The following is a 17,446-nucleotide window of genomic DNA, read 5'->3' on the forward strand; positions in this document are numbered from 1 at the left end:
TGTAAAGCAATTTTACACCAATAAGAAAAAAATAAACCTATGGTTACCAGGGGGAAGTTGGGGGGAGGGATAAATTGGGAGATTGGGATTGACATATACACACTACTATATATAAAACAGGTAACTAATAAGGACCTACTGTATAGCACAGGGAACTCTATTCAATACTGTGTAATGGCCCATGGAAAAGAATCTAAAAAAGAGTGGATAGATGTATATGTATAAAGATTCACTTTGCTGTACATCTGAAACTAACAGAACATTGTAAATCAACTCTACTCCAATAAAAATATTTTTTAAAAAAAGGAACTGAGCTTTAGTTAGACTCAGTCCACCTTTGTTTTTAAATGTCTCAAGGATGAGATGTCTTGTATTTGTTGCAGGCCCCTCCCTATAGTAGGACTTTATCTTCTAAGCACTGTAAGATTGCATGAGATTTCACTTAACCTGGTCCACTGCTCTCCTGTGCTATCCCAGCACTCAGCAAACGTCCCACTGGGAAAAACAAAAGTATGTTCCAGAATCCAATCTGTCATGCCAGCCTACATGATTGTCAAAAGTTCCCCTGATTTATCCTCCTCCAGGAGAACCCCTCTGCCTAGACCAAGTCCAGTATTCAACCCATGTTAAAACTTGGCAAATGTTTTTGGGAAGAAAATAGCTGATGATCTCAGCTCACATAAGATGGGCTCTTTCTTCAGTGGACTCTTAGCTCATCTAGTCCTTGTTACTTCTACATGTCTCTGATGATTTTAAAAATATGATATTTGTACTTTGTCATTTTTTCCTAGTTGTTGCAGTGGGAATGATGGCTGTCACTACTTATTGCATTCTACTTAGAAGCAAAAGCCTTTGCATAACTTTTTAAACCCTTTTATTATAAAACAAAATATTGATACAGAAAGCCACACAAGAACAAATGTATAGTTTAATAAGTTATTATAAGGAAAGTCTACTTATAACCACCATCCAGGCCAAGAAAAATAACTTTGCCTGCCACACTGGAAGCCCTTCCACGTGTCCCTTTCCAATCTCAAAACCTTCCCCCAGGCAGGGTAACCATTATCCTGACTTTTACAGTAATCATTTCCTGACATTTCTTCATAGTTTTATCAGCCACGTATGCATCCCTAGACACTTACTCTTACTTATTAATTTCTTTTTGTATTTTTATTTACTTAGTTTGTATTTTTTAATTTTTTGGTCGTGCCATGCAGCACGCAGGATCTCAGTTCCCCGACCAGCGATCTAACCCATGCCCCCTGCCATGGAAGCGCGGGGTCTTAACAACTGGACCACTTTTTCATATTTTTAAAAAGTCTCCTTTTTTCTGCAGGTTTTTCCTCTATTCTCCTCCCTCCCCCACTCCCAGAATTCATGTTTTAGAACCTGGGCATTTGACCTGCAACTTCTCCCACAATATGGATTTGATCGACTGTACACTTATAGTGCAGCTCTACACATTGGCCTGTCCTCTGTATGTTCTGCAAACTGGCAGCTGGATTCAGAGGTTAGATCAAACCACGTTTGGTCCCTTTGGCAACACTACAGAAGGTGGTGTGTTAGGAGCTGTTATTAATTCCTAGGTGCATTAATTTACTGAGTGTTGCAATATGGTGATATTCTATCCTTTATTTTCTTTTGCTGGAATACTTTATAAAAAGAAACAATCCTCTTATCTACGGATCCTCTCTCTCTCTCCCCGCTTCCTTGCCTCTCCTTCTCTCTCACTTTCTCTCTGCTTCTGTTTCTTTCTCTCTCTCTCTCTGCCTCTGTTTCCTACTATTTTATTACCCAATTCATATGCGATACAGTTGGTAAAAGAAAGCCTGGATATATGCTTACTAGTTTTCAAGATAATAAATAAAATCTTCCAAAGGTAACTAATTAAATAACTAAAAGGTTTTTTTTAAAATATCAACAGGAACCCATAGATTTAAATATATTTATTGGATTTTAATCAGTTACAATTATCTCTTTTAAGGTTAAAATTGTATCATCTTTGGTCAGTGGAACATCTTCAAATTGACTCTTGAATCTTTTTGATATCTAGTAGTCTTTGATAGCTTGCTTGCTATCTGGTATGAAAAGATGGTCCAGGCTCATCTATACATTCCCTGTCCTAAATCTGGAATCAGACATTTCTCTAAGAAGCCCTGGTTTCTTTTAGTGGGAAAAGGAATTTCAAGACAGTCAGGGAGTGGAGATGTTCACTGACTTGGCTGGTCATTATTTCTAGGCCTCTTCAGTTGATAGAGCTAGAATATAATTTTTTTTTAAGAAAAATTTAACTCAAATTCAGCACAAGGTGTTTTACTTAAACTCTTCTATTTTACATCCATATTATTCCATATCTTCCTGGTTTTCAAGGACACAGAAGAGGACAGAATCAGAATAACCTATACTCATTTCCTGTATTCCACATTATACACATAGCAGTCTTAAAATAGCAATATTATCATTTCACTATTCCTGAGAATTAAAATTTCTTTCTGCATATCTCTTCCCATTCTTCCCCCACTTCAAAAAATAGTTGAACTAATTTACATTGAGTGACGATACAGCCAGGGCATGCTACACTCTCTTATAACCCTTATTTAGTCATAGTTCTCAGATTTACTGTATGTTTCATGTTCACTATTAGTCCTCTGTCAATCTCTCTCTAGTAATTTTTCTGAAACTTGTTCTCTAGTAGATTCCTCAGGAACTCATGGGAACAAAGTTTCCTGATTTCTTACATGTTAACAGTTTGTCTCTGCCTTTTATACTTCAAGGTCAGTTTCTCTAGGTAAAAAATCATTGGCTTACATTTTCTTTGGATATCTAAAATATGTTACTCCATTTTCTTCTGGCATAAAGTATTGCTTCAAAAAATCTGATAATAGGGGCTTCCCTGGTGGCGCAGTGGTTGGGAGTCCGCCTGCTGATGCAGGGGACGTGGGTTCGTGCCCCGGTCCGGGAGGATACCGTATGCCGTGGAGCGGCTGGGCCCGTGAGCCGTGGCTGCTGGGCCTGCGTGTCCGGAGCCTGTGCTCCGTAATGGGAGAGGTCGCAGTAGTGAGAGGCCCGCATACCGGAAAAAAAAAAAAAAAATCTGATAATAATCTAAATTTTTTTCCCTGATAAGTAACATGTATTTTTTTGTTGATAACTAAAGGATTTTTTTCCTTTTTCTTCAAGGTCCAGTAATTTTATTAGAATACATCTTAGTGTTCATTGTTCTGGGTCAGTATTCAGAGGATATAGTGTATTATTTCAATAAACCATTTCAATTTTTAAAAAATTACAACAGGAAAATAATTTTGAATCACAGTTTTTAGCATCTGCTCTGTTCCCTTGTTTTCATTTTCTTCTTCATGGACTCCTATTATCTGTATAGTGGATTTTTACCTGTCTTCAATATTTGTTTCTGTCTCTTAAATCCTTTTTACCTCTTTATTTCTTTTTGACTTTAAAACTTTCCTCTTTTTCACCTTCTATTTGTCTTTTGGCATTATCTGTTTTGCTCATTTGTTCTAATTTAACCCTTCATTCTAAAGTGATTTTTTTCTTACATTTCTAGTATTTTTCTGAGTTTTGTCATCTCATTTCTGAGCTTTTCAGATTCTGACTTGTGTGTTTTCATATCTTGTACTGTTTTCCTAATGCCTTTTAGCATATTTTTGAAATAGTTGATTACAGTTTTGATCTGTTCTGTAGTTGTATCTTTCTGGTATGTTTTCATTCTCTATAGAGACGTAATTGCTGCTTATTCTCTCTTCATATATTAACTTTAATGGGATCTAGCCTCAACACCTTTCTGTTGCTCATTTTTACATGAAATGAGTTTTCCTGAACTCTTAGAAGAAAGAGTGGTTTGTGCTAATATTTCCAGTTTCATGGAGTTCCCTCTTTTTTTTTTTTTTCATGTAGCATTAAAAAATATAGTGGTTTGCCTCCTGAGATGTATTGGCTTTATTCAATACTCCTACTTTTAACCTGGCCTTCTTTTCACTGTATCTGTTGTCCTTGTTCTGCTCAATTTTGACTCTGCTCCCAGAAGTGTGGGCCCTGTCCTGGAAAGCCATCTTGGCTGGTCAATTTTGAGGGTTCTTAGTGACTAGATGGCTCTAGCACAACTGGTTCTCAACTGGGGTGATTGTGCCTCCAACCCCACCCCCCAGGGCATGTGGCAACATCTGGGGACATTTTTGGTTATTACAACCAGGCATGTACTAGTGGCACTTAATCAGTAGAGGCCAAGGATGCTGTTAAACACCCTATAGTGCACAGGACAGCCCCTCCCCCACCCAACAAAGAATTCTTTGTTGCATCTCCCTCCCTCTTGCATCTCCCTTCCACCCTCCCTATCTAAAATATGTTACTCCATTTTCTTCTGGCATAAAGTATTGCTTCAAAAAATCTGATAATAGGGGCTTCCCTGGTGGCCCAGTGGTTGAGAATCCGCCTGCCGATGCAGGGGACACGGGTTCGAGCCCTGGTCTGGGAAGATCCCACGTGCCGTGGAGCAGCTAAGCCCATGTGCCACTACTGACCCGTGCTCTAGAGCCTGCAAGCCACAACTACCAAAGCCTGTGCACCTAGAGCCCGTGCTCTGCAACAAGAGCAGCCACTGCAATGAGAAGCCTGCACATGGCAAGGAAGAGTACCTCCCACTGTCCGCAACTAGAGAAAAGCCCATGTGTAGCAACGAAGACTGAACGCAGACAAAAAGAAAAAAAAAAAGTATACAGTAAATTATGGCAACCCACCAAGATTTCCCCAAGTATACTTCAGGAATTAATGAGAGGGGCCAGGGGCTTCCCTGGTGGTCCAGTGGGTAAGACTCCATGCTCCCAATGCAGGGGGCCTGGGTTTGATCCCTGGTTGGGCAACTAAGATCCCACATACCGCAACTAGAGAGCCGGCATGCCTCAACTACTGAGCCTGCACGCCGCAACTAGAGAAGCCCTGCTACAAAGACCCTGCGTGCCACAACAAAGTCCCAGTGCAGCCAAAATAAACAAACAAACAAATAAATAAAAACTTAAAAAAAGAATTAATGAGAATCCACATACAAAATACCTTGGAGTTTTTATAAGGTATGCTACACAAAGAATTATTGCTTTAATCATTTTTTCTGGAGGAAGTCTGAGTAAAGTCATTCCAATTACTGGGGGAAAAAATCAGAACAGATTTCAGAAGTGGTATCCTTGATATCATATATAAAATGAAATTTAAAATATGATTCCAACACTTCAATGTTAGGCTCAGTCAGTGTAACACATAATTTTAAAAATTGGGTTATATCTTTCATCTTCCTAGACTTTAAAGTTAACTGAAAACTTTTTCCTTAAAGCCCATGGGAAATCTACAGAATAGTGAATCCCTAGTGTCCTAAATTGTTTCTTTTAAAAAACTGAAAATGACTTTAAAAAAATCACCTCTCAACGATGTTAAGGCAAGACACTCCATCCTGGCCACCCACAGCATAGAGAAAGCCTCCAAGCACAGCCACACCAACACTTGTCCTGCAGGTGCTTGTAGGAGCAACATCACTGCTCCATTGGTTTGTTTTGGGGTCATACCTGCAGAGAACACGTCAAGAACACAGTTCGTATTACACAAAGAGGGCTATGTTTATACATGCAATGATATATAATATGATATATATATTCTTTCCCCAAATATAGGCTGATAAATAACTAAATATGTGATAGTCTAATTTATATATAGTTTTTGAAATTTAGTTTTACTTAAAAAGTTACATATAAATATATTTTCTTTAAAAATTTTTTTCAGAATGTTATAGATAAAGCTAAAATTCTCTTTGAGTTCCACCCAACTTCTGTTCTTTTCCCATTTTGATTTGGTGTACATCCTTCAAGATTTTTCGGTAAAATTCTTTTATATAGGTATATATCTATCCATATATATATATTTCTTTATATGCAAGCATGTTTTCTGTACATAATACCACATATTATGCATTACTTTTTCACTCAATATATTTCTGAGATCTATTCATAATAGATATAGCTCTAGATTTCTCTTTTGAACTATCTAATTATATTGTGTGTGCCATATATTATTTAAATCATATTTCTATTGATGTATCCTTACATTGTGACATTTTGTTATTAAAAACAGTGATCACCCTTGTATATTTCTCCTTGTGCAATGGATGATGAGAAGCAGAATCATGGAGCAAAGAGTATATTCATTTTTTTTTTTAACATCTTTATTGGAGTATAGTTGCTTTACAATGTTCGGTAGTTTCTGCTGTATAACAAAGTGAATCAGCTACACGTACACATATATCCCATATCCCTTCTCCCTTGCATCTCCCTTCCACCCTTCCTATCTAACCCCTCTGGGTAGTCACAAAGCACCGAGCTGATCTCCCTGTGCTATGCAGCTGCTTCCCACTAGCTATCTATTTTACATTGGGTAATGTACATATGTCCATGCCACTCTCTCACTTCGTCCCAGCTTACCCTTCCCCCTCCCCGTGTCCTCAAGTGCATTCTCTATGTCTGTCTTTATTCCTATCCTGCCCCAAGGTTCATCAGAACCTTTTTTTTTTTTTTTAGATTCCATATATATGTGTTAGCATACAGTATTTGTTTTTCTCTTTCTGACTTACTTCACTCTGTATGACAGAATCTAGGTCCATCCACCTCACTACAAATAACTCAATTTTGTTTCTTTTTATGGCTGAGTAATAATCCATTGTATATATATGTGCCACATCTTCTTTATTCAATCATCTCTCGATGGACATTTAGGTTGGTTCCATGTCCTGGCTATTGTAAATAGAGCTGCAATGAACATTGTGGTACACGACTCATTTTGAATTATGGTTTTCGCAGGGTATATGCCTAGTAGTGGGATTGCTAGGTCATATGGTAGTTCTATTTTTAGATTTTTAAGGATCCTCCATACCGTTCTCCATAGTGACTGTATCAATTTACATTCCCAACAGTGCAAGAAGGTTCCTGTTTCTCTACACCCTCTCTAGCATTTATTACTTGTGGATTTTTTGATGATGGCCATTCTGACCAGTGTGAGGTGATACCTCATTGTAGTTTTTTTTTTTTTTTGCGGTACACGGGCCTCTCACTGTTGTGGCCTCTCTCGTTGCGGAGCACAGGCTCCGCAAGTGCAGGCTCAGCAGCCATGTCTCACAGGCCCAGCTGCTCCGCAGCATGTGGGATCTTCCCGGACTGGGGCACAAACCCATGTCCCCTGCATCGGCAGGCGGACTCTAAACCACTGCGCCACCAGGGAAGCTCCCTCATTGTACTTTTGACTTGTATTTTTCTAATGATTCACGATGTTGAGCATCCTTTCATGTGTTTGTTGGCAATCTGTATATCTTCTTTGGAGAAACGTCTATTTAGGTCTTCTGCCCATTTTGGGGTTGGGTTGTTTGTTTTTTTGATATTGAGCTGCATGAGCTGCTTGTATATTTTGGAGATTAATCCTTTGTCAGTTGCTTCGTTTGCAAATATTTTCTCCCATTGTGAGGGCTGTCTTTTCGTCTTGCTTATGATTTCCTTTGTTGTGTAAAAGCTTTTAGGTTTCCTTAGGTCCCATTTGTTTGTTTTTATTTCCATTTCTCTAGGAGGTAGATCAAAAAGGATCTTGCTGTGATTTATGTCATAGAGTGTTCTGCCTATGTTTTCCTCTAAGAATTTGTTAGTGTCTGGCCTTACATTTAGGTCTTTAATCCATTTTGAGTTTACTTTTGTGTATGGTGTAAGGGAGGGGTCTAATTTCATTCTTTTACATGTAGCTGTCCAGTTTTCCCAGCACCACTTATTGAAGAGGTGTCTTTTTTTCCACTGTATATTCCTGCCTCCTTTATCAAAGATAAGGTGACCATATGTGCGTGGGTTTATCTCTGGGCTTTCTATCCAGTTCCATGGATAAATATTTCTATTTTTTGTGCCAGTACCATACTGTCTTGATTACTGTAGCTTTTTGGTATAGTCTAAAGTCAGGGAGTCTGATTCTTCCAGCTCCATTTTTCTTTCTCAAGATTACTTTGGCTATTCAGGTCTTTTGTGTTTCAATAGAAATTGTGAAACTTTTAGTTCTAGTTCTGTGAAAAATGCCATTGGTAGTATGATAGCGATTGCACTGAATCTGTAGATTGCTTTGGGTAGTACAGTCATTTCCACAATGTTGATTCTTCCAATCCAAGAACATGGTACATCTCTCATCTCTTTGTATCATCTTTCATTTCTTTCATCAGTGTCTTATAGTTTTCTGCATACAGGTCTTTTGTCTCCTTAGATAGGTTTATTCCTAGGTATTTTATTCTTTTTGTTGCAATGGTAAATGGGAGTGTTTTCTTTATTTCACTTTCAGATTTTTCATCATTAGTGTATAGGAATGCAAGAGATTTCTGTGCATTAATTTTGTATCCTGCTACTTTACCAAATTCATTGATTAGCTCTAGTAGTTTTCTGGTGGCATCTTTAGGATTCTCTACGTATAGTATCATGTTATCTGCACACAGTGACAGTTTTATTTCTTCTTTTCCGATTTGGATTCCTTTTATTTCTTTTTCTTCTCTGATTGCTGTGGCTAAAACTTCCAAAACTAAGTTGAATAATAGTGGTGAGAGTGGGCAACCTTGTCTTGTTCCTGATCTTAGAGGAAATGGTTTCAGTTTTTCACCATTGAGAACGATGTTGGCTGTGGGTTTGTCATATATGGACTTTATTATGTTGAGGTAGGTTCCCTCTATGCCTACTTTCTGGAGAGTTTTTATCATAAATGGGTGTTGAATTTTGTCAAAAGCTTTTTCTGCATCTATTGAGATTATCCCATGGTTTTTATTTTTCAATTTAATATGGTGTATCACATTGATTGATTTGCATATATTGAAGAATCCTTGCATCCCTGGGATAAACCCCACTTGATCATGGTGTGTGATCCTTTTAAGGTGCTGTTGGATTCTGTTTGCTGGTATTTTGTTGAGGATCTTTGCATGTATGTTCATCAGTGATATTGGCCTGTAGTTTTCTTTTTTTGTGATATCTTTGTCTGGTTTTGGCATCAGGATGATGGTGGTCTCATAGAGTGAGTTTGGGAGTGTTCCTCCCTCTCCTATATTTTGGAAAAGTTTGAGAAGGATAGGTGTTAGCTCTTTTCTAAATGTCTGATACAATTCGCCTGTGAAGCCATCTGGTCCTGGGCTTTTGTTTGTTGGAAGATTTTTAATCACAGTTTCAATTTCAGTGCTTGTGATTGTTCTGTTTATATTTTCTATTTCTTCCTGTTTCAGTCTCAGAAGGTTGTGCTTTTCTAAGAATTTGTCTATTTCTTTCAGGTTGTCCAATTTATTGGCATATAGTTGCTTGTAGTAATCTCTCATGATCCTTTGTATTTCTGCAGTGTCAGTTGTTACTTCTTTTTCAGTTCTAATACTGTTGATTTGAGTCTTCTCCGTTTTTTTCTTGATGAGTTTGGCTAATGGTTTATCAATTTTGTTTTATTTCTGATCTGATCTTTATGATTTCTTTCCTTCTGCTAACTTTGGGTTTTTTTGGTTTTTCTTTCTCTAATTGCTTTAGGTGTAAGGTTACGTTGTTTATTTGAGATTTTTCTTGTTTCTTGAGGTGGGATTGTATTGCTATAGACTTCCCTCTTAGAACTGCTTTTGCTGCATCCCATAGGTTTTGGGTTATCATGCTTTCATTGTCGTTTGTTTCTAGGTATTTTTTGATTTCCTCTCTGATTTCTTCAGTGATCTCTTGGTTATTTAGTAGCATACTGTTTAGCCTCCATGTGTTTGGATTTTTTAGTTTTTTCCCTGTAATTTATATCTAGTTTCATAGCATTGTGGTCGGAAAAGATAGTTGATATGATTTCAATTTTCTTAAATTTACCAAGGCTTGATTTGTGCCCCAAGATATGATCTATCCTAGAGAATGTTCCATGAGCACATAAGGAAGTGTATTCTGTTGTTTTTGGATGGAATGTCCTATACATAAAAATTAATGTTCATCTTGTCTAGTGTCATTTAAAGCTTGTGTTTATTTATTTTCATTTTGGATGATCTGTCCATTGGTTAAAGTGGGATGTTAAAGTCCCCTACTATTATTGTGTTGCTGTTGATTTCCCCTTTTATTGCTGTTAGCATTTGCCTTATGTATTGAGATGCTCCTATTTTGGGTGCATAAATATTTATAATTGTCATATCTTCTTCTTGGATTGATCCCTTTATCATTATGTAGTGTCCTTCTTTGTCTCTTGTAACAGTCTTTATTTTAAACTCTATTTTTTCTGATATGTGAATTGGTGCTCCAGCTTTCTTTCGATTTCCATTTGCATGGAATATCTTTTTCCATCCCCTCACTTTGTCCGTATGTGTCCCTAGGTCTGAAGTGGGTCTCTTGTAGACAGCATATATACGGGTCTTGTCTTTGTATGCATTCAGCCAGTCTATGTCTTTTGGTTGGAGCATTTAATCAATTTACATTTAAGGTAATTATCGATATGTATGTTCCTCTTACCATTTTCTTAATTGTTTTGGGTTTGTTTTTGTAGGTCTATTCCTTCTCTTGTGTTTCCTGGCTAGAGAAGTTCCTTTAGCATTTGTTGTAAAGCTGGTTTGGTGGTGCTGAATTCTCAGTTTTTGCTTGTCTGTAAAGGTTTTAATTTCTCTCTTGAATCTGAAAGAGATCCTTGCTGTGTACAGTAATCTTGGTTGTAGGATTTTCCCTTTCATCACTTTAACTATGTCCTGCCACTCCCTTCTGGTTTGCAGAATTTCTGCTGAAAGATCAGTTGTTAACCTTATGGGGGATTTCCTTGAATGTTATTTGTTGCTTTTCCCTTGCTGCTTTTAATATTTTTTCTTTGAATTTAATTTTCGATAGTTTGATTAATATGTGTCTCGGCATGTTTCTCCTTGAATTTATCCTGTATGGGACTTGCGGTGCTTCCTGGACTTGAATGACTTTCCTTTCCCATGTGAGGAAAGTTTTCAACTATAATCTCTTCAAATATTTTCTCAGACCCTTTCTTTTTCTCTCCTTCTTCTGGGACCCCTATAATTCGAATGTTGGTGCGTTTAATATTGTCCCAGAGGTCTCTGAGACTGTCCTCAATTCTTTTCATTCTTTTTTCTTTATTCTGCTCTGCAGTAGTTATTTCCACTATTTTCTCTTCCAAGTCAGTTATCTGTTCTTCTGCCTCAGTTATTCTATTGATTCCTTCCAGAGAATTTTTAATTTCATTTATTGTGGTGTTCATCATTGTTTGTTTGCTCCTTAGTTCTTCTAGGTCCTTGTTAAACGTTTCTTGTATTTTCTCTATTCCATTTCCAAGATTTTGGATCATCTTTACTACCATTACTCTGAATTCTTTTTCATGTAGACTTTCTATTCCCTCTTCATTTGTTTGGTCTGGTGGGTTTTTACCTTGCTGCTTCATCAGCTGCATAGTTCTCTGTTAGTGGAGCTGGGTCTTAGTATTGATTGATATTACGTGGGGCCAGGAGGTCTCTAGTGGTCCAGTGTCTTGAACTTGGCTCTCCCACCTCAGAGGCTCAGGCCTGACACCAGGCCGGAGCACCAACACCCTGTCAGTCACATGGCTCAGAAGAAAAGGGAGGAAAAAAGAAAGAAAAAAATAAAGTAAAATAAAATAAAGTACATAAAAAAAAATTATTAACATAAAAAATAATAATTTTAAAAAATGAGAACCAAACCAATAAACAAATCCACCAGTGATAACAAGTGTTAAAAACTAAACTAAGATAAACATAAATATCAAAAACAAATCAGCTGCAGACAGCAAACCCTAAGTCTACAGTTGCTCCTAAAGTCCACCACCTCAATTTTGAGACGATTTGTTGTCTATTCAGGTATTCCACAGATGCAGGGTACATCAAGTTGATTGTCAGGATTTAATCCACTGCTCCTGAGGCTGCATGGAGAAATTTCCCTTTCTTTGCACAGCTTCTGGGGTTCAGCTTTGGTTTTGGTCCCAGCTCTGTGTGTAGGTCACCCTTAGGCATCTGTTCCCCACCAAGACCTGAGGCACCTTTTCCCCATCCAGACAGGAGGGGGTTAAAGCAGCGCCTGATTACGGGGCTCTGGCTCACTCAGGCTGGGTGGAGGGAGGGGTACGGTAGTCATAATGGGAATGCGGGGCGAGCCTGTGGCAGCCGAGGCCAGTGTGGCATTGCAACAGCCTAAGGCATGCCATGTGTTCTCCTGGGGAAGTTGTCCCTGGATCACAGGACCCTGGCAGTGGCAGGCTGCACAGGCTCCCACGGCAGGTGGTGGATAGTGTCCTGTGCTTGCACACTGGATTGTTAGTGGACGGCGGCGGCAGCCTTAGCATTTCATGCCCATCTCTGGGATCCAAGCTGATAGCCGCAGCTTGCGTCCATCTCTGGAGCTTGCTTAGGCAGTGCTCTGCCTTCTGTGGGCACAGAGGGAAGGAATTGCCTCTCTTTGTGCACCCAGAACAATGGTCTCTTGCCTCTTCGGCAGGTCCAGACTTTTTCCCGGACTCCCTCCTGGCTAGCTGTGGCGCACTAGCCCCCTTCAGGCTGTGTTCATGCAGCCAACCCCAGTCCTCTCCCTGGGATCTGACCTCCGAAGCCCGAGCCTCAGCTCCCAGCCCCCACCCTCCCCAGTGGGTGAGCGGACAAGCCTCTCAGGCTGGTGAGTGCTGATCAGCACCAATCCTCTGTGTAGGAATCTCTGCGCTTTGACCTCTGCACCCCTGTTACTGTGCTCTCCTCCGTGGCTCTGAAGCTTCCCCCCCACCCCCCATCTCCACCAGTGAAGGGGCTTCCTAGTGTATGGAAACTTTTCCTCCTTCACAGCTCCCTCCCAGAGGTGCAGGTCCCATCCCTATTCTTTTGTCTGTGTTTTTCCTCTTTTCTTTTGCCCTACCCAGGTATGTGGGGATTTTCTTCCCTTTTGGGAAGTCTGAGGACTTCTGCCAGCATTCAGTAGATGCTCTGTAGGAGTTGTTCCACTTGTAGATATATCTTTGATGTATTTGTGGGTAGCGAGGTGATTTCCATGTCTTACTCCTCCACCATCTTGAAGGTCCCCCTCTTCATTTTTAATTTAAAAAAATACTATCAAATTGCTCTTTTTGTAACTATATATTTGCTTTTAATTTCATTAACTTTTCTTTCCAGTTAATTTCTTCTATTTCCTTGGGTTTTGTTGCTTTTTTTATAACTTTTTTATTTAAAAGCATGATTTATTTTCCCGTCTTTCTTATTTTCAAATGAATGCACATAAGTTATAATGTATATAAATCTGCCTCTGAATATTACTTTAGTTGCAGACCATACATTTTGATATTCATGGGCTTCACTGTTATTAAGTTGTAAATATGTAATCATTTCCACCCTTATTTAGTTAACTCAATTTGTTTTTAAGTGTGCTTTTTTTTAAAAAACTTCTATGGAGCTGATCCCTCTGTTGTTGTTGTTGTTTTTTCTTTCCAACTATACAATCTGTATCTCTAGATCTTGATATGCTGCAGGGTTTCATAGATATGTTTGGTAAGTATCAAGAACACAGCTGAATGAAAAAGGGTTGGATGAGAACAAGAAGCTAGAAGTTATTAAAAAATAAATTATTGTAGGTTTCTAATGTGCCAGGCATCGTCACAGATGTGGGAAAAGACATTTCAATAAACAATTACAGCCAATGTGATATGTACAAGTATGTTCAAAATACTTGTGAAAGATCAGAGGACTCAGTAACTAACCTGTCTCTATGGTGCCAGAGAAGGCTTTAAATAAGAAGTAACATTTGAATCTTGAAAAGATATTCCAGGGAAGAACGAACAGCATGCATATATATAGCCAAAGAGGCACGAAAGAGGACAGCATGTCTAAGGAACTGCAAACAATTTGGTGGGTCTGCACTAGCGTGTTTAGGGAATAGTGGTGTGCCAGGGAAGACAGACTGGAGAAACAGGTGGAGGTCAGATCATAAAGGACTTGTATGTCACAGTAAGTGGTCTAGGCTGCCAGCTAGTGCCACAGACACAAAACTAAAGCAACACGTTACATCTGTTTCTAATTAACATCTCAAACAAAACAATATGAATAGGAGAGAAAAAAATTTCAAATTGACCCTACTTACCTTTCAACACTATTGAGATAAGAGGACCCATCATGGCCTCCTACTGCATATAACAGGTCATCAAGAACACTGACCCCAACTCCACATCGCCTTTTGCTCATTGAAGCTACCATTCGCCATTCATTGGTCTGTGGATCATATCGTTCAACACTGGAAATGGCATCTCCACTGCACCAACCACCAACTGGGGAAGTAACAGAAATGGTCAGGAGAATACCTGTCCTAAAGCATAGAATGTATCACTCACTGCTAACTTTTATTTGGTTAAGTCCTAATGCTTGGACTTACCAAACGCCTCTAGAAGCAGGTTAAAACATAAGTTATGATTTTTACTTATTCCACTGGGATTGCTGTAATCTTTAGAATTTTCTAAATAAGTTAGTATTAGGTCCATTTTACAGAGGACGGCAAGGACACCAATTCAAATTATATTGGGAAGTAATGTGGCATTTAATGGCCAAAACATTGAATTTAGTTAGAAAACTAGGGCTTGACTGTTGCCTCTACATAAATGTAATGTATTATCAAAAACCAAAAGAAGAACCATACCTCAGAAGCCTGTTTAAAAAAAAAAATTTCTTTTATTCTATTAGGGGAGAGGGATTTCGGCTCATCTGCTCATGACCTCATCTTGTGACTAAAAATAATACAAAAATTCTTACGACTTATAAAATGTTTTGCCTTCTGTTTAATCTGCAGTCTGTACTGAATTCTACAATATCCAACATGACATTCAGGATCAGAAAACATTTTGAAGAAATTACATTTTTCATAAGTAAGTAATACTCAGAATAACAGGTTCAAACTGAGTTCAATAAAGCTTCTCTGAGTGTTCCCTGAAAAAAAGTGTAATTATAGCAGATAAATTTAATTTGTTATTCTTTAAAATCATCTCTATGTCAATCTAAAATAAGAGCTAGATTCTGGAGCTTAAAAAGTGAAGTCTAAGGATAACTTAACCTCAAAACATTTGAAAACTAATGGTTTCTTGGAGGTCTCAATAACTTCCTGAGCCAGAATAAAATGCGAATGTTTCTAACCTTCTTCTGGTGGATTTGAAAACTCACTCCTTATTTCAAATCTCAATATGCTGTATACATTTTATTTTATTATGATTTCATTTAAATTAGGATATTCAACTAATACTAAATCACAGTAAGTTTTGTCTACATTAATTGGCTTAAATTTGAATTCTGTTCTGGGATATATGCCTGGAGTTTCAATATCAGAGAAAACATCTTAACTTCCAACATAAAATTTGGCTGCAAATGTGAGGGTTATAAGCACTTGAGACAAATCGAACAGCCTAATTATTAAACCTCAGGCACAATTTATAATGAAAGCTATTAAAACCAGCTGTTTATTGGATTACACGGCTCCAAATCAAGTTAATATCACTTCATAATCTGTGTTCTTTGATACTAAAGAAAAAAAAAATAGGCCGTTAGGAAATCAAATTTAAACCTTTCCTGTGACCTGGGGAAAAAAGCAAAGGAAAAAGTTGTTCAATTCCACTGCCTCATGGCAATTTTATGTGCATTATGATTTCCAAGGCAGCAGGTGATGGCATAACGGGGACAGAACTAGCTAAGTTATTATTACAAGCCAGTACACTGTACTTAGCAAGATAAAGTGTATGCATAGTTTCTGCTGTGAGAACACTCAATTTGTGTTAAGTGATGTACTTAAGACAAAATATTGCTGAAAAGGTGACATATAGTTTTATATGCGTGAGATGTTGACTGTGAAAAGAATTACTTCACAGACAGATTTGATCAAAAAGTGTTACCTTAAAGTAGGCAACTTTCACAAAGTGTCTGGAATAAGGATCAGTGAACTGAATACTTAAAAAAAAAAAAAATCCCCAACAAAAAAGAAGCACAGAATTGAGAAGCATCAAGAAACCTAATGGAAAACAAGAGGACAAACCAGAAGACATCAGTAGGAGTAAAATGCTGAGTAATAAAACTACTGAGATTATAGATTTGATCTTAGGCTTCCAGGATGAAGAAATGAAGACTCAATTTTCCAAAGTTAAGTGAGAACTGGTAATTTGGCATTCCAAAGATAATGAAAAAATTGCAATAAAAACCAAAGCAAATTAAGGATTAAGTTTTAAGTAGAGACAGGTGGGTCAAGATCTAAAATAATGTCAGTGGAACAGTATCACTCAAGAATAGAGGTCAGATCTGGATAGCATAAAAAGACTGAGAAAGCAGGGAAAACCAATACAGTTGTAAGAAAAAGACCTAATGGTTCTTCTCGACAAATGAAAAAGGAAACTTTTAGTTTAATAGTGTAAAAGAGGTGACAGATGATTTAACTTTTCTTCTTTATGTTTTCCTGTGTTAACAAATATTTCTATATTTCATGTGTATTCACTTCTATAATCAGAAAAACTTTAAAAAAGTGTTATTTACAAATAGGTTATTGTGGGACTTCCCTGGTGGTCCAGTGGTAAAGAATCCACCTTCTAGTGCAGGGGACACAGGTTCAATCCCTGGTCGGGGAACTAAGATCCCACATGCTGCGGGGCAACTAAGCCCGCACCACAACTACTGAGCCCATGTGCCTCAACCAGAGAGCCCATGTGCTGCAAACTACAGAGCCCATATGCTCTGGAGCCTGTGCACCACAACTACAGAGCCCAAGTGCTCTGGAGCCCACGCCACAACCAGAGAGGAAACCCGCACCCCACAACTAGAGAGAGGGCTGTGCACTGCAACAAAGAGCCCGTGCTGGGGCTTCCCTGGTAGCGCAGTGGTTGAGAGTCTGCCTGCCGATGCAGGGGACACGGGTTCATGCTCCGGTCCGGGAAGATCCCACATGTCGCGGAGCAGCTGGGCCCGTAAGCCATGGCCGCTGATCCTGCGTATCCGGAGCCTGTGCTCCGCAACGGGAGAGGCCACAACAGTGAGAGGTCCACGTACCGCAAAAAAAAAAAAAAAAAAAGCCCCTGCTGCAATGAAAGATCCCACATACCGCAACGAAGATCCTGCATGCTGCAACTAAGACCTGACGCAGCCAAAAATAATAAATAAAATATTAAAAAAATATAAAAATAGGTTATCTTTCATGCACAAACTGACATTAGCAATCCATTATTGTTTTCCAATTTTCCTTTTCCATTAATCATGATGGGTCGATGCTAATTTCTCACTAGTGTTCCTCAGGATCAACAGCATTGCAACTAATCTTTATTGATGCCTGCTCTGACAAGATTGCTATACAATCTGGAAACTACAAAAATAAATCAGAAATGGTCCTTGCTCTGAAGTAGTTAAAAATATAGTAGAGGAATCAGATACCCAATCAGCAATATGAAA

The 17,446-nt window shown here is 38.4% G+C and overlaps 1 protein-coding gene across 1 annotated transcript in view; it reads right to left on the reverse strand.

Annotated features, from left to right (window-relative positions):
• The window catches only part of KLHL20 (kelch like family member 20), an 80,207-nt gene that overhangs the window by 16,108 nt on the left and 46,653 nt on the right, over window positions 1–17,446 (reverse strand). The window contains exons 7-8 of the mRNA XM_082832788.1: window positions 14,121–14,304; window positions 5,424–5,567 (exon numbers count right to left, since the gene is read on the reverse strand). Of these exons, the coding sequence (XP_082688914.1) occupies window positions 5,424–5,567; window positions 14,121–14,304 (328 nt within the window). The remainder of the gene's footprint in view (window positions 1–5,423; window positions 5,568–14,120; window positions 14,305–17,446) is intronic.

Source organism: Leucopleurus acutus (assembly GCF_964270905.1).
Source record: "Leucopleurus acutus genome assembly, chromosome: 2".
NCBI lineage: Eukaryota > Metazoa > Chordata > Mammalia > Artiodactyla > Delphinidae > Leucopleurus > Leucopleurus acutus.